The sequence below is a fragment of the Protopterus annectens genome, chromosome 10.part0, assembly GCF_019279795.1.
Source record: "Protopterus annectens isolate FY-2018-M chromosome 10.part0, PAN1.0, whole genome shotgun sequence".
Classification (NCBI taxonomy): Eukaryota; Metazoa; Chordata; order Ceratodontiformes; family Protopteridae; genus Protopterus; species Protopterus annectens.
The window spans coordinates 1444240674-1444266434 of record NC_056744.1 but is presented as its reverse complement, the minus strand read 5'-3'; the positions used below and the strand labels follow the sequence as shown (position 1 = coordinate 1444266434).

Sequence of the window (25761 nt, the reverse complement as noted above, 5' to 3'; positions counted from 1 at the left end):
GCATCATGGGATAAGGGGCTTGGTCTCGAGCTACTGCTAAACCTTGAGCTTTGCTAACGGCTGTGTCAGAGCCAATGGATCGGTTCCGAACCCATCAGTGAAGAATGAAAGCGAGATGGAACAACTCACATGGAAGGTTATGGTGAATAGATAACTTCTTATTTTTGTTAAAAACTCCGTACAAGGATCCTACTTCTCCATGACACATCAACCTAGTATTGCGGTCCATTACTCAGCCTCCTTTTCCAAGGCAAAGGACATAGCTTACATGGGACCTGATAGTATCCCCGGCTGTATTCTGCACCATCTCCAGCAAGAACTACCTTCGCCATTGAGCACCCTGTTCAACCACAGCCTAAGTACAGGCTTCACTCCAGCAGAGTGGAGAACTGCTATTGTCATCCCATTGCACAAAGGTGTGTCCCTTCTGACCCTGAAAACTATCACCCCATTACTGTGACAAGTCTGATCTGTAAAGCCATAAAGTGTATTGTTATGGATCTCATAAACAAGGACATAGGCAATCTCCAAGCACTTGACTCCACCCAATTCTGATTTGTCAAGGGCAGATTTTACCAGTTGAACCTGGTTGACTTCTTTGAGGCTGTCACCAAGGGCCTGGGTGAGGGAAGTCAGTACATACAGCTCACCTTGACTTGGCCAAGGCTTTTGACACAATCCCCCACTTGGGCATCATCGAAAAGCTAACACAACTTGGCATAAATCCCTATCTCATCAGGTGGGTGGCCAGCTGGCTCACCGACAGAACCCACAAGGTCAAAATAGGCACCTGCATCTCCAGTAGCAGACCTATCACTAGTGGAGTTCCCCAGGGATCTGTCCTGGGACCCCTACTGTTTGGCATCTACTTCTCAGAGGTCCAGGCAAAGACAAAAGGCGTGTGGCTGACCAAGTTTGTGGACGACTGAAAGTTGAGTGCTGTCATTGACTCCCCAAATTATGTTAATATACTGCAAGAGGGTCTCATAGCAACTAATGACTGATGCCAAAGTCATGGCCTTAAATTAAATGCCAAAAACTGTATCATCATACCATTTGGCAAAAACCCAGTCCTATCACATCAACGGCAACCCCCTAAGTACACAACCTGTGGTGAGAGACCTGGGTACTCAGGTTGACAACAGTCTCAGATTCGACCATCATGTAGTGGCAGTGGTCAGAAAAGCCTTTTACTTGGTTTATCTCATAAGTAAAGGCATTGCATCCAGAAAAAAGAGGTTATTACCTCTCTATACTCCTCCCTCATTAGACCAGTAATTGAGTATAACTCCCCATTTGGTATGTACCTCTTCAAACATCTGCACCAACGCGAAAGGCCACAGAAATACCTCACAAAGAGAATCCATGGCCTCCAACACCTGTTCTATGTAGACAGGCACAAATCACTTTGACTCTGCTCGGTATCATACAGATTGCTCAGGGGTGATCTTTGTCTCACCTACAAGGCAAACTCAGACCCTGCCCTACTAGAAATGCTCCATATTCGCAAGTCTAACTCCTTATGTATTATCCTCTTGAAAGGCCTGAATCTAATATGCAGCATCAACAAAACCTGCTAGAGAGACAGGTTTGTCTCCCAGAGGCTGCCCCGTCTCTGGAATAGACTTCCCATACACGTAAAACAGAGTACCTCACTGACCCTCTTCAACCGCAACCTTAATGAGTGGATCGGAAACAACAAATTTGTCCCAGGAGTTCCACCTGTGTCCCTCACTGACAGGAGCAACAGGTGCTGACTGAGGTTTCTTTTTTGGGGATAAACTCTTGGCTAGGCTTGTAAGGGCCCCAGGACTATTAGCCTAGTGAACTCCTTTGATTCTATAATTATTCAGCCTCCTTTTGAACCTTCAGCTGATTGCGATTTAAAATTTTTGTCATGGAAAACCCTCTTCTTGGTAGCTATTACATCTACTAGTAGAATTTTGGAAATACAAGCTTTGTCATGTAAACCACCTTACTTACTTTTTCATAAAGACTGGGTTTCACTAAGAACTAATTCCTCCTTTTTGCCCAAGATTACCTCGGAGACTAATATCAATCTGTCAATAACTTGACTGTATTTTTTCTGAATTTTGCTAATAAAGGGGAATACTCCTTACATTTGTTGGATGTTCTTAGACAACTATGCTTCTATCTACACAGAACAAAAATTTTGAAAAAGTCAGACCAACTATTGGTGTCCTTTTCTCCTACAAAACTTGGTCAATCAGTGAACAAAGTAATGTTAGCCAGATGGCTTAAAGATTGTATTACCTATATCTATTTAAGAAGGAATTTAAAATTGCCTAGGCCTATGAAGACACACTCTACAAGAGCTTGTAGCTATTTCAGCAGTATTTCAAATGAGAGCTTCCCTAGATGACATCTGTGCAGTAGCAACTTTGGTTTCTCCCCATACCTTTATCTTTCACTACAAACTAGATCTGGTCTCCAGGGGAAGAGCATCTTTTGGTTCTGTGGTGCTCAGGAATATTCTTCCTTGAGTCCTCCTTAGATCTATGGCAGCTAAGGGACTCTGTCCCACAGGTCAAGGATTAAATGAAAATTGACAACATCAGATAAATAAGTTATGTACTCACCATAATGTTCCATCTGTGTTGTCCATTTTTATTTATCCTTGAGTCCCCTCCCTTCTTTCCTCCAACTATGAAGTTATTTTGATGGAATGGGTCATGGCCCATCCTACTAGGCATTTTTTGTCATGTGACTCCAGATGTGGTCTCTGTGAAGGTTTATACAATAGAGCAAAAATGCACTTTTATTGAATGGCCACAAACACAGTGAAAACAAGCGCTTTCGCTCGGTTAATACCGAGCTTTCTCAAGATAAAGATAAAATTCAAATAGCATCTATATATAGACTGTGTCAAATCACATGTTCAAATAATTAACATAATTAGTAAACAATGAATAAAAATCAACTCTTTTGAGTAAAATAAACAAAATTCTTGTTTAAAAATAGTTTTGTATATATAAGACAGCATATGGTGTGTTGAAATTATGAAAAAAAAAAAATATATATATATATATATATATATATATATATGAAATAAAATCAAATTGTAATTGTAGATTGCTATTAGCATATAAATTGTGCCTTATTAATTCAAAAATGAGTAATAAATCTCAAATGAAGAGCAAAATATAGCAAGGGTGGAAAATGGGCGTAATGGTGGATCAGAAGGAAGGTCAGTAACGTGACCAACATGAGTTAATACAATAATTTTGCAACATCAATGTATCATGTCTAACAATACAAAAAAGCAAGATAAAAAATGTGTACAGCTATGTAGCTGTAATCATCATCCACTCAATTACTCTAATAAAAGAGATAAAACCTGCCATTTAAAAAGGGGGTACCCAACCATTCAAAACCACCCAAATTGTACTACTACAATCTAGCCATCCTCAGTTTCAGGACACTACTAATATTAATATTGTCGTTAAAACCAGGAGATCTTCCGGTGTCCAATCTAAGCTGCCAGAGGAGTTCTCGATATTCCAAAGTGGTCTCCCAATCCCCATCTCTGGCATCTGATATCACTTGTTCTAACACTATAAACTTAAGCTCCATTCTGGGACAGAGGTGGGAGTGTTTGTAAAAGGCATTGGATTCCCTTTCTTTAGAGATATCATAGAGGTGCTCGTATATTCTCTTTCTTAGAGGTCTCTCAGTTTTCCCTATGTAAAAACTGGAACAAGACATACATACACCTAAATATACTAACCCTTTGGTACCACAATTGGAGAAACAACTGGAATTAAAAAGAAATTTCCTTGATGGAATATAGAGAGTCGAATCTTTAATAATAGCATTACACTGCTTACACGCACCACATTTAAAGGTGCCTAGTCTGGAGTTGCGTAATGTTGATCTTTGAGTGTGTTTCCCGTCAAATAATTCCTTAAGATTAACATCTCTCCTTCTGATAAACCTAGGATGTGGTTGCACCAAATTTTTTAGTTCGTCATGGAGGGTAAGTACTGACCAATGCCTCTGTGCCACATTTTTTATTTTTTTACTAATTATGTTAATTATTTGAACATGTGATTTGACACAGTCTATATATAGACGCTATTTGAATTTTATCTTTATCTTGAGAAAGCTCGGTATTAACCGAGCGAAAGCGCTTGTTTTCACTGTGTTTGTGGACATTCAATAAAAGTGTGTTTTTGCTGATTCAGGTTTCCTCCTCTGTGGATTTTGATCTTTTTGGACTTGTCTGACTTGGTGGTTTTTCTCAAGGTTTATACAATGTTTATTCCTTTCTCCAAACTCAATCTAAAGTAAATGGGAGAGGAGCATTATGGGTATGGGTATAACTTGAGAGTTTTTGGTCTTTGCGAGCTGTTTTTAACAGCGGAGTCAGTTCCGATGCTTGGAACTGGACCCACAGGTCAAGGATAAATCAAAATGGACAACACAAATGGAATGTTAAGGTGAGTGCATAACTTCTTTTTCCATATCTCTCTTACACTTTCTCTTACAACTTAAACTACTAGCCAACTCCCAACATGGATTTAGACCACACCACAGTACCACCTCAGCCCTCCTTTCCTTCACCAGCACTATCTATTCTAATCATAACAGCAACAGTTTAACCTCAGCCTTATTTCTAGACCTTTCCAAGGCCTTTGACATGGTTAATCACCAAATACTCTTACAAACTCTTAACAAATTGTCCCTAAATAATCACGCCACACAATGGTTTCATTCTTATCTAAGTGGAAGGCAACAGGTAGTCATATGACAAGACAAACTCTCTACCCTTCTTCCTGTCACTCTAGGAGTCCATATTAGGGCCCATTATTTTCACAGTTTATCAGTGACCTACAGAGAACCCAGCCACTGGGGATGCACAAGCCAGTGCATTTCTTTGTGCCGGTCCCAAGCCCGGATAAATAGGGAGGGTTGCGTCAGGAAGGGCATCCGGCGTACAACTTCGCCAAAACATTTCATGCAGTCACCAAGAAAAATTTTTATACCGGATTGGTCGAGGCCCGGGTTAACAACGACCGCCACCAGTACTGTTAGCCTACAGGGTGCTGGCGGAACTTGGGCTACTGTTGGCCGAAGGAGGAGAAGAGGCGGAAGACATGGCGAAGGCAAGAGGAGAAAGGCTAGGACTGTGGTAGTGAGGGTCGGAACTTTGAATGTTGGCAGTATGATTGGTATAGGGAGAGAGCTAGCTGATATGATGGACAGAAGGAAGGTTGGTATATTGTGTGTGCAAGAGACCAGATGGAAGGGGAGTAAGGCTAGGTGTATTGGAGGTGGGTTCAAATTGTTTTATCATGGTATGGATGGGAGGAGAAATGGCGTAGGAGTTACTGTGGAGGAACAGTATGCTGAGAGTGTTTTGAAGGTGAAAAGAGTGTCGGATAGAGTGATGTTTATGAAGCTGGAAATTGATGGTGTAATGATGAATGTTGTTAGTGCGTATGCTCCACAAGTTGGGTGTGCAATGGATGAGAAAGAAAAATTTTGGAGTGAATTGGATGAAGTGGTGATGACTGTACCCAAGGGTGAGAGAGTGGTGATTGGAGCAGATTTCAATGGGCATGTTGGTGAAAGGAACAGAGGGGATGAGGAAGTGATGGGTAGGTATGGTGTTAAACAAAGGAATGCAGAAGGTCAGATGGTAGTGGATTTTGCGAAAAGGATGGACATGGCTGTGGTGAATATGTATTTTAACAAGAGGGAGGAGCATAGGATGACATACAAGAGTGGAGGAAGATGCACACAGGTGGATTATATCTTATGTAGGAGGGCCAGTTTGAAGGAGATTGGAGACTGTAAAGTGGTGATCGGAGAAAGCGTCATTAGGCAGCATAGGATAGTGGTTTGTAGGATGACGTTGGTTATCAAGAAGAGGAGGAGAAGTGTGAGGGCAACATCAAGGATCAAGTGGTGGAAATTGAAAAAGGGTAATTGTGAGGTGGAGTTCAGGGATGAGTTAAGGCAGGCACTGGGTGGCAGTGAAGAGTTACTAAATAGCTGGGTAACTACAGCAGAGCTAGTAAGGGAGACGGCTAGAAAGGTGCTTGGTATCACATCTGGACAGAGGAAGGGCGACAAGGAGACATGGTGGTGGAATGAGGAAATACAGGAGAGTATACAGAGAAAGAGGTTGGCAAAGAAGAAGTGGAATTGTCAGGGAGATGAAGAAAGTAGACAGGAGTATAAGGAGATGAGGTGCATGGCAAAGAGAGAGGTGGCGAAGGCTAAGGATAAGGCATATGAAGAGTTGTATGAAAGGTTGGACACTAAGGAGGGAGAAAAGGACCTGTTCCAATTGGCTAGACAGAGGGACCGAGCTAGGAAAGATGTGAAGCAGGTAAAGGTAATAAAGGATAATGAGGGAAACATACTCACAAGCGAGGAGAGTGTGTTGAGGAGATGGAAAGAGTACTTTGAGGGGTTGATGAATGAAGAGAATGAGAGGGAGAGAAGGTTGGATGATGTAGGGATAGTGAATCATGAAGTACAATGGATTAGCAAGGAGTAAGTAAGGATAGCTATGAAGAGAACGAAGAATGGAAAGGCTGTTGGCCCAGATGACATACTTGTGGAAGCATGGAGGTGTTTAGGTGAAATGGCAGTGGAGTTTTTAACCAGATTGTTTAATGAAATCTTGGAAAGTGAGAGGATGCCTGAGGAATGGAGATAAAGTGTTTTGGTACCAATTTTTAAGAATAAGGGTGATGTGCAGAGCTGTAGTAACTACAGAGGGATAAAATTGATCAGTCACAGCATGAAGTTATGGGAAAGAGTAGTGGAAGCAAGGTTAAGAAGGGACGTGATGATTAGTGATCAGCAGTATGGTTTCATGCCAGGAAAGAGCACTACAGATGCGATCTTTGCTCTGAGAGTGTTGATGGAGAAGTACAGAGAATGTCGGAAGGAGTTGCATTGTGTTTTTGTAGACTTAGAGAAAGCATATGACAGGGTGCCTAGAGAGGAGCTGTGGTATTGTATGAAGAAGTCAGGAGTGTCAGAGAAGTATGTAAGAGTGGTACAGGATATGTACGAGGGTAGTGTGACAGCGGTGAGGTCTGCGGTGGGAGTGACGGATGCGTTTAAGGTGGAGGTGGGGTTACATCAAGGATCAGCTCTGAGCCCTTTCTTATTTGCAATGGTGCTGGACAGGTTGACAGACGAGATCAGACAGGCGTCCCCGTGGACTATGATGTTTGCAGATGACATTGTGATCTGTAGTGAGAGTAGGGAATAGGTGGAGGAGACCCTGGAGAGATGGAGATATGCTCTAGAGCAGTAGTGTTCAACCCGCGGCCCGCATGCGGCCCTCAGAGCTCATCCATGCGGCCCGCGACCCTTAAGTTGAAATTTTACTTTTTTTCCGTGTGTTTTCACATCCGCGTCCTTCAGCTGTTGTGCGCATGCGCCACATTACTTTTTCCCGTTTTTTTTATGCCAGCGTCTTTCAGCTAGTGTGTGCATGCGCCAAAGCACCGTCCAGTCGTTTTTTGAGTCGGTAGATGCATTCGCGGTAAACAGCTGAAGGAAGAGGATTGAGATTGCGGCGAAGAAAGAATTGAGAGCGAGGGGGATTTATAATTACACTGACTACACATCTCCTGCAGTAACAGGTAAGCCGTTAGATAGAAGAGGAATGAAGGTCAGCAGGACTAAGACATAATATATGTGTGTGAATGAGAGGGAGGATAGTGGAATGGTGTGGATGCAAGGAGTAGAGGTGGCGAAGGTGGATGAGTTTAAATACTCGGGGTCAGTAGTTCAGAGTAACGGTGAGTGTGGAAGAGAGGTGAAGAAGAGAGTGCAGGCAGGATGGAATGGGTGGAGAAGAGTGTCAGGAGTGACTTGTGACAGACGAGTACCTGTAAGAGTGAAAGGGAAGGTCTACAAGAGGGTAGTGAGACCAGCTATGTTATATGGGTTGGAGACAGTGACATTGACCAAAAGGCAGGAGTTTGAGCTGGATGTGGCAGAATTAAAGCTGTTAAGATTTGTACTGGGTGTAACGAGGGTGGACAGGATTAGGAATAAGTATATTAGAGGGTCAGCCCAGGTTGGAAGGCTTGGAGAGAAAGCCAGAGAGGCACGATTATGTTGGTTTGGACGTGCTGAGGAGGGATGCTGAGTATATTGGGAAAAAGATGCTAAGGATGAAGCTACCAGGTAACAGGAAAAGAGGAAGGCCTAAGATAAGGTTTATGGATGTGGTGAGAGAGGACATGCAGGTGGTTGGTGTGACAGAGCAAGATGCAGAGGACAGGAAGAAATGGAAACAGGTGATCTGCTGTGGCGACCCCTAACGGGAACAGCCAAATGAAGAAGATGATCAATGACCTACAGACTGCTATCCCAGACACTATCTGTATACAATATACTGATGACTCCACTCTGATTTGCACAGCCTTTACCCCTACAGATCTGGTATCTTTAACCCTGAAAACCTTTAACATAGTGGAAAATTGGCTCTCAAATCGTCAACTGTTACTAAACCCCAATGAAACAAAGTTATTACAATTCTCCCCTACTCACAAATCCCCCCAACTCTCATTTTCTATAACATCCAACAATGGGACCATAATCTCACCAGATAAATGTACCAAACTCCTAGGTGTCATAATTGACAACAACCTTAAGTTTGACATACACATCAACCAAGCCATCAAAACCATTAATAAAAAACTAAGCTACATATAGGAATAAAGCTTTTCTTACCCCTCTAGCAAAGTCTGCAATTGCCCGTACGCATCTCCTTTCCACTTTATTATATGACTCAACAATATTCACAAACCTGAACAAAACAGAACTCAGCAAACTCTCTAGCTGCTACAAACAAATTGCCAGGTTTGCCACAGGTAACCCTTACAGGACACACCACTGTTCACAACCTTAACCTCTTAGGTTGGCAGGAATTTCCTAGCTTAATAAAATACAATCAACTTATTGTAGCTTTCAAAGTCATTAAAACCACCCAGACAAAACACCCTCCCTCAGTAACATTATCTATCCCTACAAAAATGACAGGCTATTTAGATCCTCTACTGAACTCCTGATTCAAGCAACCAAAGCCAACAACCAATCTGGGGAATCCTTGATCTGAAGTTGTTAATCTTCTTCCTATTCATCACTGATGGGTTCATTTCCGAGCCCTCGGAACCGAGTCGGCCTTATACCAAACTTGCATGCACCAAAACCTCTTGAGCTAAGCTGCTACCCACAATGCCCTTCACTCAGTTACCTCAGATCTCGTTTGCCGTGCAGCCATATAGCAGCGTTTCACCAAGCTTTTCAGCTAAGTGACATATTTTTTCAAATTTTATCAGTATTTGTGAGTTCTTTACTGTCATTTTATTATCTTTTCACTATTTTCAGCACTCAGCTCTACCCAGAGGTATTTCCTTTTCGTACCATTGTTGGTACTTATCCCTTTACACTTATGGTATTCCCATTACCATTGTTGGTATTTCCTCTCTATAACTTTCTTCTACTTTAACATTTGTGTGTATTTCTTCTGTTATGTCAGACTATGGGGTTTAAACACTGCTGTTCTTGCAGTGGTAAACCTCTGAATAGTGATTTTCATGAAGAATGTGAGTATTGTTTGGGGGTTCTGCACTTATCGGCGAAACCTCCTTGTGACATTTGCGCCAGCTTCAGTCAGCGGATGCTGAATGACGGACGAAACAAGTTAATCCTTAAGGGCCTGCTTCCTTCTTCTTTTTCAAAGGTTATTTCTGCGTCGGAGGTCTCATCCCCTTCTTCTGTGGACAAGAAACGTCCTCGTTCAGACCCTCTTCACCAGCCGGTGATAGGGGCAAAAGTCATAAGCACAAGGCTCACAAGACTTCTGCCAAGTACCGTATCGCCTCCTCAGTTCCGACCACCTCGGCTTCGAGTTTGGCTCCAGTGCTTCATACCGAGGTCTCCTCGTTGGCACCTGTCCCGGCTCTGACGACTACGGCACCCACTGCAACTTCGGTTCCAACCAGTTTGCCTGTCTCTACCTCTGCACCGACGTTCCCCATCTCTGGTCCGACAACAGCTTTGGAGCCGCTATTGACCTCCACCCCAGCTGCGACCTTGGCTCCGAGCCCGTTCTCGGCTCTGATTGTTCCCCTGCTGCCGGTTTCCAAATTGGAATCGTCGATGCTGTTTTTCAATACACCACAGATCCAGTACACCCCGTCTTCTGATCCATTTGCCGGACAAACCTTCAACCCCTTTTTGGACCGGCCGGATTTCCCCTTAGGGGGCATCAGTAAGGTCCACCAGGAGCCTATCAGAATTGGATGTGGTGCGCCTTTTTGATCAGCTGCTGACCACCAGGGGAATTACAAATTTTCCTAGTGGCCACCCCACTCCGGGCTTTGGGTCTGTTACCCCAGCGACCCCTACATATTCTCCTCCATTGGATCCCGATGTCTGTGACAGGACCCCTTACCTCAGCGCTGACAACGACCGTGTCTGAAGCTCCAAGGCCCCTTTGGGTGTCGGTTCCATCGGAACCCACCCTTCCTCAATCTCATGCTTGGGGGGTGGAATCCTCGGTTCCGGCCACCGTTCCGGTTGTGTTGCCGGTTCCATCTTCGGGTCCGAGGTTGACTCCTGCCCCGGTTTTGCTTGAGGCTCCGTCCCCGGGAGCGGACCACATGGAACAGGGAGTGACTCCAGTTCTGAAATTGTCTTCTTCGGTTCTGGGCTCCCACTCCTCTTCAGGTGGGCCTGCTTTCCGGGTGATGGAGAGGGTGCTTGCTTTGAGCAACCCTCTTATGTCGGACCTTCCACCCGTTCCCTCTGAGCTGCAGCTGTCAAAGGCCACCCTCCCCCAGGACTCTGAGAGCGCAAGGGCCAGGTAACCCCTGTTCAGGGTATTTCCCTTTGAGTCTTCTTCAGATGCTCCCACCAAAGAACCCCCTCGGTCAAGCTCATCGTGCAGTGGGCATGGAAGAATCCCAACTCCATTGAGGCCATCCCCAGGAGATCAGATAAGATACTGTCCCTTCCAGAGGATCAACCCCATTGGTCTAGAGGTTTGCCAGTAGATGCTATGGTGGTGGCGGCGGCCACGAAAAAGGACCTTGCGGAGGAAAGTCTTGCTGTCCACCCACCCAACAGGGAGTCCCAGGCGGTGGACAGGTTAGGGAAGCGAGTTTTTGCATCAGCGACCTTTGCTGTCAGGTCTCTGAACTTTTTGGCACATTTTACGAGGCTCCAGAGAGATCTCATCACCTAGCTCTCTGGAACCCTCATGGGTCAAGTTTCGGATGGGGCACGTGATAAAGTTGCTTCCCAACTTGCCATCCTAGAGTCAATTTCCAATTCATCCATGAGGCTGCTGTCCCACGCAACAGAAGGAGTGGCTAGAGCTGCGGGTTCAAGTGTAGTTATGAGACGCCATGCCTGGATGCACATTTGTGACCTCGCGGACTCCTTCAAGTCTTCTTTTTAAACACCCCTATCGAACCATCAGCTTTGTTCGGTGGTAAGGTCAATACATTAGCCAGGTACGAGCTGGATGGGAAGAACTTGTCTGCCGTGGGTGTACGTTTTTCCAAACCTCAACGCTCCTTCTCAAGGAACCAGAGGAGTGGAAAGATATGGCACAAAAAGTCTCAAGGTCCTTTCCATGAGGCACGTGGTGAGGACTCCCCCAGAGGCAGAGGGGGTTCCAATAATGGAAGACACACCTTTCGGGGCAGAGGGGGGTCCCCGAAATCAAGACTCCAGAGATTCTTTCTCGGGAAGACCGTATCAGCGCTCGTGAAGCGCTGCCCGATTGCTTTCCTCTGGAAGTCGGGGCGCGTTTCTCTTTGCACCAAGCTGTCTGGCTCTCTATTACAAATGATCAGTGGGTGCAGAGAATAATTTCCAGAGGCTATCACAGTCCCCTAATCTCTTATCCAAGACCTCCAAAATCTCTTCCCGATGTTCCACCCAATCAATGGGAGGAGGCAGCTTCTGAAATACGAAAGCTATGTCAAAAACGAGTCATCCAGTACGTCCCCTCTAGACCAGTGCAGATCGGGGTTTTACTCGAGTCTTTTTAGTGCCAAAGAAGTCCGGGGACTGGAGGCCCATTTTAGATCTCAGCCAGCTAAACAAATCAGTGGCTCAGACCAAGTTCCACATGGTCATGATTCATTCCATCCTCCCCTTTCTGCGAGAGGGTGTGTGGATGTGCTCGTTAGACCTCCGGGATGCGTATTACCACATCAAAATGGACAGGCACTGCAGAAGTCTCCTTCACTTCCAGCTGGGAGCCAGTCACTACCAATTCAGAGCCCTGCCATTTGGTCTCTTGACGGCCCGCAGAGTGTTCACAAAATGCCCAGCAGTGATCACAGCTCATCTGAGACTTCAGGAATTCCAGGTGTTTCTGTATTTAGACGATTGGCTCTTCTCCGCCCCCACCAAGCACCTTCTGGTCAGGGCCCTCCGCTACGTTCTAGTACTAACAGAGTCGCTGGGCATCACCATCCACTGGGAAAACTCCAACCTTCAGCCCTCACAGCAATTGGAATTTATAGGGACTGTATTCAACACTCAATCAAGTCTGGTCTCTCTTCACCCTCACAGGCTACAGAGATTAAGGGCATAAGTTCAAGTGATACTCTGTCAAAGAAAGATGTCTGCAAGGGAAGTTCTTCAGGCTCTGGGGTCTATGGAGGCAGCCATCCCTATTGTTCCCCTAGCCAGATTTCACATGAGACTGCTACAATGGCTCCTTCTGTCCCAGTGGATATCCAGTCTTCATCCTCTGAGCTCACAGATTCTCATCTCCAACACCGGCAAACAAGATCTCCTCTGGTGGATGAGTACAGATGAAAATCTTTGGTGTTGCCCCTTCCAGGCTCCCCAACCCAGTGCCACGGTGAACAGGGATGCTTCCCTGATAGGGTGGGGGGGCCACTTCCAGGGAAAGTCAGTCCAAGGCATGTGGTCCAGCATAGAGGTCAATTTGCATATCAATGTCCTGGAGTTAAGAGCGGTATTATTGGCGTTGCAAGCATTCCATCTGCTCCTTCCGTCAGGAACGGTTGCTATCCAGTCAGACAACATGTCTGTTGTCTGGTACTTAAACAAAACAGGGAGGGACCAAATCCTACTCCCTATGTCACTAAGCCATGAGAATCTGGCATTGGGCAATAGCTTCCAACTGCTTTCTGATCGCAACGTATATCCCGGGGAGCTCCAACGTGATTGCGGACAGGCTGAGCAGATGCTCCTCCGTCCTCACGAGTGGTCTCTCAATCAGAGTGTGACGGCAGAAATCTTCAGCCATTGGGGCCAGCCATGCTGCGATCTTTTTGCCTCCCCCTCAAACACAAAATGCAGCAGCTACTTAGCCCTCTTTCCCCCTCACGGGGAGTCACCGAGAGATGCTTTGATTCACAATTGGCCCGCGGGTCTGCTTTATGCTTATCCTCCAATACCTCTGATCCCCCTTTTTTTAAGGAAAGCTATTCGGTCAAGAAGCAAAGTGATCCTCATTGCCCAGTTCTGGCCTCGTCAAGTGTGGTTTCCCTTCCTCCGACCTCATCTGTTACAACCTCCTTCGATCCTAGACACTCATCAGGACCTCATATCTCAACCACAGCCTTCTGCAACATGTGATCTAAAATTCCTGTCATGGAAATCCTTGTTTCTGGTGGTGGTCACTTCAGCCAGATGAATATCTTAGTTGCAAGCCTTATGTATCAAAAGCCCTTATCTTATCTTCCATAAGGACAGAATATAATTTCGTACTAATCCATCCTTTCTCCCCAAGGTGGTTTCCGACTTCTCTGTTAAACAGTCCATTGAGCTCCAAGTATTCTTTCCAAATTATTCAAACAAGGGAGAATACTGCCTGCATTCATTGGATGTTCATAGACAACTGTGTTTCTACCTGGACAGAACTAAGTCCTTTTGCAAGTCGGACCAACTTTTCATTTCCTTTTCTGGTCCTAGAATGGGGTGTGCAGTATCTAAAGTTACTTTGTCAAAATGGCTCAGGGATTGCATTAGCTTCTCATATTCGTTTACAAATGAATCTAAGCCTGATCAAATCAAAGCTCACTCAAACTAGGGCTATCGCAGCATCAGTTGCCTTCCACTCTAGGGCCTGCATGGATGACATCTGTGCAGCGGCCATTTGGGCTAAACTCCATACCTTCATCAAGCATTACAAATTGGATCTGATCTCCAGGGGAAGAGCGGCCTTTGGCTCAATGGTTCTCAGGAATGTTCTTCCGTAAGGGCCACCCAGGTTCTCCAAGTAGCTTGGGATTCTGTCCCATCAGTGATGAATAGGAGGAAGATTAACAACTTCAGATAAAGAAGTTATGTCTTACCATAATGTTCCATCTAAGTTGTTGATCTTCTTCCAATCATCACACCCTCCTACTGACCATCACCAAAGGCTCCTGGCGGATCTTTTGGGTCTTTGTGGTGTTTCAGGGTTTCTGTGCAAAGATGGCCTCTGACTTTCTGTTTCTTTTATATGTTGCATGCAAACTCGATCTGAGGTAACTGAGTGAAGGGCATTGTGGGTAGCAGCTTAGCTCAAGAGTTTTTGGTGCACGCAAGCTTGGTATAAGGCTGATTCGGTTCCGAGGGCTTGGAACCGAACCCATCAGTGATGACTGGAAGAATATCAACAACTCAGATGGAATGTTATGGTAAGACATAACTTCTTTTTTGCTAATTCAGTAGGCAGACTCTGGAACATGCTTCCATCTGACCTTACCCTGAACCCCCTCAATTAGTTAATTCAAAAAAATCTAACCAATTATTTTATTTCTCACTGGCTGTGTCCCTGCCCCAAACTTGACTAATGTCTACCCACAGTCTGCCTTTTCTAACTCCTATTTACAGGTCACATCTTGCTACAAGTAATAGGATTGAAAATAATATCTGAGAGAGATGAACTTATGTCCTGGCGGACAGTTGTATATAATGTGTGTTATGCAAAACTGTACAAATTTATGTATTGATCTCTGAATTGTGTAACTGCTTTTTGTTTGCTAACTTTTTATACTCTGTTTGCTCGTATATAACTTTTTTAGACTTTACGTGCTTGCATATAACTATTTTATAATTTTTGGAGTTTTTCTCCCTGGGCCATGTTGAAAATGGGCATTAATCCAGTCGGACTATCCCGGTCAACAAATGTAAAATAAATAATATCTGTATTCCTGTGTCATTTTCTTATAAAACTGTATTACATTAGTGTTTTTGTCATGCCTACTAATGAGTTTCTTGCTTTTTATTTTCGGCATTCTTAATTGAAAACAAGAATTTTGTCAATGACTACAGTGATTTTTAACTGAATTTTAGGTACAGACTTTCTCCTCTTCCTGGTGATTATGTGCAGCCTAGGGAGCGACCTCTGAAAGTTGCCCTGTACCAGGGCTCAGTAACTGAAAAGGATCCCTGTTTGTTGGGCTTTGACCTGGTAACTTGTATAGAGATGTGAGTATTTTCTTCTGTTTTTACATATTGTAATTTAAGTAGCTGATATGCAGCAGCTTTGGGGAAGAGTTATTGTAAGCAGTAAATAATTTATTTGTATAACAGGAGTTTATAAACAAGCCGACAAGGTTGTGTAAATTCAGAATTGATTTTTTCTACTCATAAGGTCATAAAACAACAGTATTGTAGTTTGTAATTTAAATGCATTGGTACAATATTTGGAGTAGAAGTGCATAACGTTGAAAGTCAGCTTAAGAGAGAACGTCCTGACATTTTATCATTGCACTTTGGCATGCTATTAATGCACTTGGAACAGTGAAGTATCATATCGTCTTTCTGGATTTTGCTGCTACAACCTACTTACTCAGAGATGCAGGAGGAAGAAACTCCTATTCCTGTTCCTATCTTGCTGTTTGAAGGATGATAGTAGTTTAGAGTGCTCACAGCCACAGGCCCATACCAGGACACGGGAGCAGGAAGGTGGCAAGTCCAGCCACAAGACTAAATTTAAATCACCCTGTATGTCATGTCTTCACTTAGCAAGGCCTTCAGTTCATACCTGTCTTCTCTAGGGAGAACATTGGGGGGCCCATGAGCATTCCATAGCTGGTAGACTGCTTTGGATTGAGTATATTATTGGCTGTAATGCTCCTGATCTGAATAGGTAGAACTTGCTGTCAATTAGTCTGCTTCTGGGTAGTAGTCCTGTGAGTTCTCCAGACAGAGTTTAGTGGTCACACTCTGAATAGAACATTCTTTCCAGGCCTCACTTCCTAGATCTATCTCAAAGTGAGTAGAGACTGAAGTGACATCACCTGCTTGGATCTATGGCTTAGACCTTTAACTTCAAGCAGTTGTTCAATTCTTATAAGACCTGTCATTATAGGGGCTAGAGTTCATCCTTGCCCATTATAGGCCTTTTTCCCCATGATGGCTGTGGCAGGTGTGTTCCCACATGGTGTTGCATAATTGCTTGATATGTAGCACATGCTTCAGAAAATATGTTTGACCCCCACACTCATTGGGCCTATGTGGGTTTGTCCTATCTTGAGGTTGGAATGAAGATCTGGTGGATTTTTGTTTCAAGAGCCAGTTAAAGATAATGATTACCTACCCCCTCAATTTTTCACAGACTGATGCCCTGTTGTACATAAACTCTCAGGCTGATGATAAAGTCTGCAGTAGACTGGTCTGTAGCACAATTTCCTTCCCTTACAAATGCCTGAATAACTACTTGATGAAGGAAGAGGGAAAATTATTGTACATCTTCCTCCCATTTTGGCTAATTTCCTTCATCATGAAATTCAGAGAAGAAAATTCAGGATTCAGGCTTTTCACATTCTGGTGAACAAGAAGGCTGTTGCTTCAGGCTTCATATACCTAGAGGTGCATAAAACCTTTCTAATACAAGCCAAGGAAGTCCCTGGTTAGAATAACTCAAGGTAGGTATTCTGAGGACTTGATGGCCAGAAGATCTGGCAGGATTGTGTCAGAGCTGGTTGATGCTGGAACACATTCTTCATAACAGATGTTTGCCAGATGGAAGAGTTCTTCAGGGTAAGTGTTGGGGTATTAATTGCATCCCTTTCAGTTAGTATACAGTTGCTCCTGACCTCCTTTGGTCATTTGTATGATGTAGTTTTCAGCCAGTCTATTGTCAGCTTGTATGCATCAGCCATTTCTGCCCATCCTGTCCTTGTTGTTTAAGGACAGGACTCTGCACCAACACAGCTTTTTTAAAGAGGTTGTACATCTTCATCCTGTTTTAGAACTGCTTGTCAACATGATACTTGAATTTAATGGTTGACATGTTAGCCATTAATCATTTTCTACCATTTGAACTTTCTAGCGTAGCAATAGTTAGGCAATCCATATTTTGGACGATTATTTCCTAGTTGTTGTTACTCATGTTTCCAGTGTCACATGACTTCAAGCCTTTACCTGCAGGAAACCATTGTGTGTCTTTCACAATGATTTGGTGTCCCTTCGGATCTTGAAAATATATTTCACCTTTTTCTTTGTGGGGCAGAAACCACAGGGTGGTGGAGAGACCTCTTCATATCCTGATTGGGCACCTTAGTTCAAATTTTACCTGAAGTAAGTGCATGAATTCCACAGGATGGCAAAGTTGTTTTTCTCCTTTGCTTTAGGAAGACTGGTTGGCAGTTATTAAAAGAAACTGCTTCCACATCAGCTATTGTAATATATTTTGCCAGCAAGTGATAACTGCCTGTAAGAAGCTCTGAATTGTTTCTGTTGTCATGAGGAACTTAGTTTCATAAATACTATGGAACACATTACCTTGAAGGGCAAGCAAATATTTGTATCACAGAAAAGATATTATGGTTTGATGCATATGAAAATTCCCAACCCCCCCCCCCCCCCAATCTGTCTGTCTTGGAGGCTTTGGAAGACACCTTTGTGTCTGCCTTCCTGGCTCCAGAATTCCACTCACCAACATGTAAGAAGCTAGACAGGTTTACAGACTACCTGAAACCCATAAATACTTGCGTAAAAACCCTTCTTCACATCTAGCGGTCTGCAATTACTACAGATGCTACTTCGTCGGCTGCCTCTTCTCCAGCCAACAAGCAGGATAACAGACCCAAAAACAGAAAGAGAAAGAAAAAGAGAAGGTGAAGATAAAAGGAAAAAAAGATAAATTGGACCCTGAAAAGTCAAAAATTCCCCAAATCCAGTGTTGCTATCCCTGCTGTATCTGAAAAATCCTTGATGGTCAAAGCTGAGAGTTTCTCTGGGCTATCTGTTGCTACTCTCTGGAACTGGTGAGTCAAATGTTACACTGTCCCATACTCCAGGAGTGGAGGTATTTGGGACCACTTTCGGTGGCTTCTTCTACCTGGTCTTCAGAAACCTGACCAAACAAGATGCCGACAGGATGATGAGGAAGTTCCTTAGAATGCAAATCCATCTTGGGGTTCTCTTCGCACCGTTCCCTGGGAATGCACCAAACGTTGGTCTGTCTACCCCATTCCGTCCTTTGGACCCGGTTGTCTTGGACCCAGCCTGTCCTGGGGAGCCTTTGTGAGAAGCAACAGCCAGAGTTACTTTGACTTCGACAGCATCCCTTTCTCTTTAGACTATGATATGGTCGGATCCAGAAGAGACTTGGAGACGAAGCTTCAATGTCGGAGTTCGAGGGGATAGGTCGACACCCAAGCTGTCAGAACTGTTTCTTTCTCTCTTGGCCGTGGCACTTGATAGCTCATCTCTGAGATCAGCTTCAGGTTCAAAACCTATCAGTTCTTTGGTGTCTGTTCTTTCTGGGGATAGGAGGAACCCTATGGAGCTGATGGCGTCCCCTGCCTTTGAGGTTCTTGAATGGGTCTTATTGATGCCGAGGGAAAAAGCACTTCCATCCAGCTTGGTTCCATCTGAACCCTGTCAGGACTCTGCTTCTACTTCCCATCACCATTTCAGACAGAGGCAGTTGGTATCACAGGCTTCTCAGGCTGCATACTACATTAGCTTTCAGTCTGATTCGTAACCTTCTGATCTCCCACCAGAACCATTTCACAAGAAAGAGATGCACCAGTGGAAGCACATAGACTCATTCCCAGAGTCTTTCTCTGAAGACGCAGACTTGGATGACTGTGAAGGCTTCCCTAGAACCCCTTTGGAAGACATCACTGTCAGTGAGATTGCTGAATTGATGAAACAGAGAGGGGGATGATTGTGTTCCTGGAAGCCTTTGGTGCCAGCTCAACATTGTCTTAGGTGGTACCACCCATAGACCCCATCATTGACCTCATGGCACAGTAGACATTGAAGGACCCTGACGTGGTGGAACCAATACCCAAGAAACTGGACATGATATTGGCTGCACCAAAGGAAAATAACCATTGGAGCAAAGGTCCACTAGTAGATGTGATGGTGGTAACAGCAGCCACTAAAAAGGAACTGTCGGGGAAAGGTTCCTCATCCATCCCCCTAACGGGGAGTCTACGACTATGGACTGCTTTGGGAAACAGACGTATGCTTCTGCTCACTCGGCCCACTATTGTTCTCTATTTTCACAAATAACCTCAATAGCTCTACACAACATGCCACACTCATACAATATGCGGATGATTCAACCCTGATCTGCTCCGCCTCATCTCTCACCACCCTACATACACTCACTCAAGATACCTTTAACTCAGTAGAAAAATTGATATCAGGTATCCAACTAATTCTAAATCCCAAAAAGACAAAACTGCTACTATTTACCCCTAATAGATTAAAAAAAAACCCTCTCCTTTACCATAACATCTAAGGACGGCACCACCATCTCCCTTTCTAACCACACCAAATTTCTGGGCATTGAAATAGACAATAATCTCAACTTTGATGTTCACATCTCACGTACATAAAACTAGTACACAAAAAACTAGGCTCCCTATACAGGCATAAGTCCTTTCTCTCACAAAAAGCAAGAGTCACTCTTGCACAAAGCCATCTTCTCAACTCTATTATACGCAGCACCAGTCTTTCAATGTGACCTAGACAAACTAGAATCATGCTACAATAAAACAGCCAAGTTTGCTACTAACTCACCCTATAGAACCCATCACTGTGCTGCACTAAAAGAGCTAAAATGGCTTGAACTACCACAGCTACTTAACTATCACCAGCTGAGCACAGCCTACAATATTGTCAAATATCCTGAAAAAAACCCCTCATTATCCAACCTACTTACTGTCTATACTACAAACCGGTACCTAAGATCCAGTGAAAAATCTCTCCTCTCCTCTCCATCACCAAGGCTAACAATAATGCAGAGAAAGCGCTCTACTCCCACACTGTTGCCAGAAATTGGAACTCTCTTCCCCTATCCGTGTCCACTGCCCCCTCCACATCCATATTCAAAAACTCCCTCAAATCGAACCTTCTTAGTACCTGGTTATGCCCTTGCATCACATAACCCTACTCATACTACTATTAACTCGCCAAACTCCTCTCTGATCACATGCTGGATCTGTGATCTCCTGTAGGCTTGGTCATCTGAAAGGGAATCTTACTCGATATATTTTCTTCTCTTACCAATGTATCACTGACATTGTCTTTTTACCTATGTTCTATATCTTCTTTTACCTGGAGTGTTTTATTAATTTCTTGTTAAATTACTATGCTCAGCATATATGATAAAACCTGTTTTGTGTATTATGCTGGATGTACTGTAACTGACACTGTCTTTTACCTATGTTCTATATCTTCTTTTACCTGGAGCATTTTATTAATTTCTTGTTATATTACTATGCTCAGCATACATGATGTAACCTGTTTTGTGATTATGCTGGATGTACTATATTTGTATAACTTGATGCTGGAGCTTTTCTCCCCGGGCCTCCGCTGAAAATGGACCTGATCCAGTCAGAATTTCCTGATTAACAAATGTAAAATAAATAATACAAATAATAAATATTTGGAAGACAGTGGACTCTCAGTCTACTTCCAATGTAGCCATATGACTGCTTTCTAATGCAGCTGATGGTATGGTTAGGGCAGCAGGCACTGGCATCACCATGCGTACGGAGGCCTATGTGATTTTGCAGAAATCTTTAAGACTTCCTTCATCAGTGGCCCCATTGATGGTTCCACACTGTTTGGATCAAAGGTAAAAGACACATTAACCAGGAGTTAGCAAGATTGTAAGGCTCTCTCAGCACTGGGAATCTGCTTCTAGACTCCTCAGAGAACCTTTTCTAGAAATCAAAGAGCTGGAAAGAAAAATGTGGATGTTATGTAGTCCAGTCTCGCCTACATTCTTACCCGTGGGTTCGGCTCCGACTCGGCCATACTCTAGCTCAAAGTCTTTCAATTGGCTGGGCTAAGAAGGTATCCCATGCTGCACTGCTCCCTTTCCCCAGATCTCGTTTGCCGCTCGTATAGCTTGGACGTGGTCTTTCTATTGGCTGTGTCTAAGTATCACTTTTGTCTTTAATGACAGTTTTTTGCTTCAAAAAAAGCTATTTTCATAGCTGTTTGTTGTGTGTGTGTACTGGTATATTACTTGGTAAATTTTTTTCTGGTATTATTGTCTTTTGTGGTGTCCTGCTAACTGCTTCCCCTATGGGCTAGGCCCATTTCAGTTAGAGGACCTAGTCCGCCCCTTCTTCTGTGTTGCTTGTTAGTGTTAGTAGGTACATATGCCTCGGGCTAAGACCATTTAAATTAGAGGACCTAGTTTTTCCTTGTGTTCCTGTTGAGACCGATTAAGTTAGAGGTCTTGTGTAACTGTCTGTTGGTTTTGCTTAGTTCCCGCGCTTTATATATTAACGGTTGATCGTTATTAATGGTTGGTGTTTATCACATTATGTCTAAGGATACGAAAGAGCATAAGTCCTCGGGCTTTAAGAAGTTTACTAAATGTCGTTATAAGATGTCTATCACTGATGGACACTCTGTCTGTGTTTATTGTCTGGGGGCTATTCACCTCCAGGAATCCTGTACTTTTTGCCATGCATTTAGCCCATTTGTTCTTCAGGAGAGGAAGAACAAACTCATTTTGAAAGGACTTTTGAAACCCTCCTTCGAGGAGGATTTGGGAAGGGCTTCTAGCTTCAAGTCCTCTCCCTCTAAGGCTAAAACTTCTAAGGCTAAAAAGCGTTCTCTGGCTCCATCTGTATCCTCAGAGCCTCCGGAGAAAGTAGTGAAATCTACTGTGGCATCCTCGGTTCCACTGTCCTCGGAGCCGCAGGAAGTTAGTATAGTGACTGAATCTGATTCAGCTCCAAGTCCCTCGGAGCTGGTCTCCAAATTTTAGGCCGGTCTCTCCTCCTCATAGGTCTTCTTCGGAGATGAGGTCTAGATCTCCTTCCTTATCTTCTAGGTCCTCCAGGACTCTTTTCAGATGTGGATGTAGATAGAGTGGTGCAGGGACTGCTCCAGTCACTGGTACTGGCAAAATTGTTTTCGGCTCCAGCCCAGTCGGCTCCGGAGCCTGTCACCCAACCAGGGTTGATACTTCCTCCTCCGATCGAATATCAGCTTTCGGAGCCGGAGTGGTCGGCGCCATCAGATGTCCCTAGGTCGGCTCCAATGGCCCATCCTGGCTTATCGGCTCCGGTTTCAGCTCCAACTCCGTCGGCTCCATCCACGGGGTCCAGGACTCATGGCTCCTCGGTCAGACCTGAGGGGGAGGCCTTGGGTCGCTTTTTGGCTCCTAGCCTCCCTCTCGGTGCTTTGGCGTGGGGAAGCCTGACCCCTGCTTTGACTTCGGACCTTGTCCCTTCTGCTCTGAGGTCTTCCATGGCTGGTCGATCTTCGGAGCCGGGGGACCAGCTTTCGAGGCCATACAGAGTGCACTGGCCAGGTCCTCAGCAACATCATTCGGCGCTGACACTCTGTCCACTCCAGCTCCGGTGCGGGTCTCTGATCGTCCTCTGTCTTTCGACAGAGGAGACCCAAGGCCTCAGGATACCCCCATGAGTGGTCCCTATATTTCTGAGGGCCCCTCAGTGTTTTTGCTTGAGGAGCCACCCAGAAAAAGAACGTACAAGAGGAAGCACATTGACTCCCAAGATGAGTCCCTCATGTCAGGCACTGACCTCGAGGAGTCGGAGGGGTCCCCCCAAGTCATCCTCTGAGAATGTCTCTTTCTGTGACATCCTGGAAGTTTTGAAGCAGAGGGGTGACTGGCCCTCTAACACTCCCTCCGAGGAGTTGGTGTTCCTGAAGGCCTTTGGGGCTCAGCCCTCCTCCTCCTGGGTGTCTCCACCCTTCGACGTGCTTTTAGATCTGGTTTGACGAGGGTTGTGGGAAACCCCTGACTCTGCGGAACCAGTCCCCAGGAGACCCAACAAATTCTTGTCTGCCCCCTCTGACAAAGAGTTTCTATCCAAGTGAGTTCCTGTAGATGCCATGGTGGTGGCAGCGGCCACTAAGAAGGAACTGTCTGAGACTTCGTCTACCGTCCATCCTCCTAACAAGGAGTCTATGACCATGGACCGGTACGGGAAGTGTATGCTTTCTTCAGTGGCCTTTACACTGTGGACACTGAATTACTTATCTCATTTTTCACTGCTCCAAAGAGATCACCTGAAAGAGCTTGGAGATACTCTACAGGGTAGCGTTTCTGATACGGCGGCTCAAAAGGTCAAGGCTCAGATGTCTACCCTCAACTCTATTGCTAACTCCTCCATGAGTCTGATCTCTTACACAGCCAAAGGAGCGGGTATGGCAGCAAGTTTGGGAGTTGCTCTTAGGAGACACTCCTGGATGCGCCTCTGTAATTTTGCGGAGGCCTTCAAGTCTATGTTCACCAACGCCCCATTTGATGGTTCCTCCTTATTCGGAACCAAGGTGAAGGACACTCTCACTAGGTGCGAGCAAGAGGGAAAAACTCTGTCTGCTGTGGGAGTCCGTTTTTCCCTACCCTCTAGGCCTTATCCCAAGACCCAGAGGGGTGGGAGGATGTCATTCAAAAAATCGCAGAGGTTTTTTCATGACGCACAAGGTGAGTCCTCCTCCAGAGGCAGGGGAGGGGGTGGTAATTCTGGTAAACGCCGCCCTAGTGACAGAGGAGGTTCGTGTAACCAGGGAGACCGCGATTCCTTTCGTGGTTCTCCCTACCATTGCTCCTGATGGGAGGCCTGACTATGCATTTTCGGAGCCAGTTGGGGGTCGCATTTCACTATACCCAGAGGCCTGGCAAAGTATGGACCAATGCATATTAAAAATAGTTTCCGGAGGATATCACATTCCCTTCTCTTCAGCTCCCCCTCCGATCAAAAAAATCCCAGATGTTCCACCCAATCAAAGGGATTCCGCAGCTTCAGAGGTTTTAAAGCTGCTAGAAAAAGGAGCCATCCAGCCTGTCCCCTCAGACCAGATCGGATTAGGGATTTACTCCAGATTTTTTTTGGTGCCGAAAAGGACAGGGGACCTGAGACCCATTTTGGATCTCAGCAGATTGAACACCCGTGTAAAGAAGTCCAAGTTCCGAATGGTCACGTTGCAATCTATTCTCCCATTGTTGGGAAAAGAACTGTGGATGTGCTCCATCAACCTCAAGGATGCTTACTACCATATAAAGATGGACAGGGCATCCAGAAGTCATCTACGCTTCCGGCTGGGAGCCAGTCATTTTCATTTTCGCGCCCTGCCCTTTGGTCTCACCACAGCCTCCAGGGTGTTCACCAAATGCATGGCAGTGGTAATGGCTCATTTGAGACGTCAGGGATTCCAAGTGTTTCCATACCTGGATGACTGGCTCCTTTCTGCCACCACCAGGCATCTACTCCTACAAACCAGAGATGCCACGATCAAACTGTGTCAACAATTAGGTATCACTCTAAATTGGGAAAAGTCTGCCTTGTTGCCCTCGCAGTGTGTCACCTTTATAGGTGCCGAGTTAGACACCGTGCTCATGAGGGCGTTTTTATCAATAGAAAGGATTCAAAGTTTACAACAGCAGGTGTACGCGTTACTCCCTTTGAGAAGAGTGAAGGCAAGATTGATCCTCAAATTGTTGGGGACGATGGCTGCTACAATTATGCTGGTTCCTTTGGCGAGGCTACACATGAGGCTCCTTCAATGGCTACTCTTCGCCCAGTGGTCTCTGCAACATCTTCCTCTTTCTTATCTCATAATAATCACAGACAGGTGCAAGCAGGATCTACACTGGTGGCTTCACACCAGCAACCTCAATGCGGGAAAACCCTTCGTTCCGTCCCCTCCGGTTGCCACAGTGACCACGGATGCCTCCCAGATAGGGTGGGGGGGCATTATCTAGGCAGGACAGTCCAAGGCACGTGGCAGGAACACGAGATGCATCTGCATATCAGTGTCCTGGAGATGAGAGCAGTGCTACTAGCGTTGCAAGCACTTCAGAGCTTTCTTCCTCTCGGGACAGTTGCGATCCACACAGACAATATGTCGGTGGTATGGTATCTAAACAAACATGGAGGAACCAAGTCGTACCCCCTTTGCAGAGAGGCCATGCGAGTGTGGCAGTGGGCAGTGGCTTCCCAACGTTTTCTTGTAGCAACGCACATTCCGGGGAAGTCCAATGTGATTGCTGACAGGTTGAGCAGAGCTATTCTGATGCCTCACGAGTGGTCCCTGAACAATCAGGTTGCGGAGCAGATTTTCCGCAGGTGGGGTCAGCCTTGCTGCGACCTATTTTCCAGCCCCCTCAGTACCAAATGCAGCAGCTACTTCACCCTTATCCCCCCTCAGGGGGAGCCACCCAGGGACTCTCTGGTTCACGATTGGCCCTCCAGTCTACTGTATGCCTTCCCTCCTGTTCCTCTGCTGACAAAGGTTATTCAGAAAGCGCAATCTTTGGGA

At 45.1% G+C, this 25761-nt stretch overlaps 1 protein-coding gene across 2 annotated transcripts in view; it reads left to right on the top strand.

Annotated features, from left to right (window-relative positions):
• HENMT1 (HEN methyltransferase 1) overlaps positions 1–25761 on the top strand; it is a 1010665-nt gene that overhangs the window by 494437 nt on the left and 490467 nt on the right. For both annotated transcript variants that reach the window (XM_044086068.1, XM_044086067.1), the window contains exon 4: positions 15334–15468. In XM_044086068.1, the coding sequence (XP_043942003.1) occupies positions 15334–15468 (135 nt within the window). The remainder of the gene's footprint in view (positions 1–15333; positions 15469–25761) is intronic.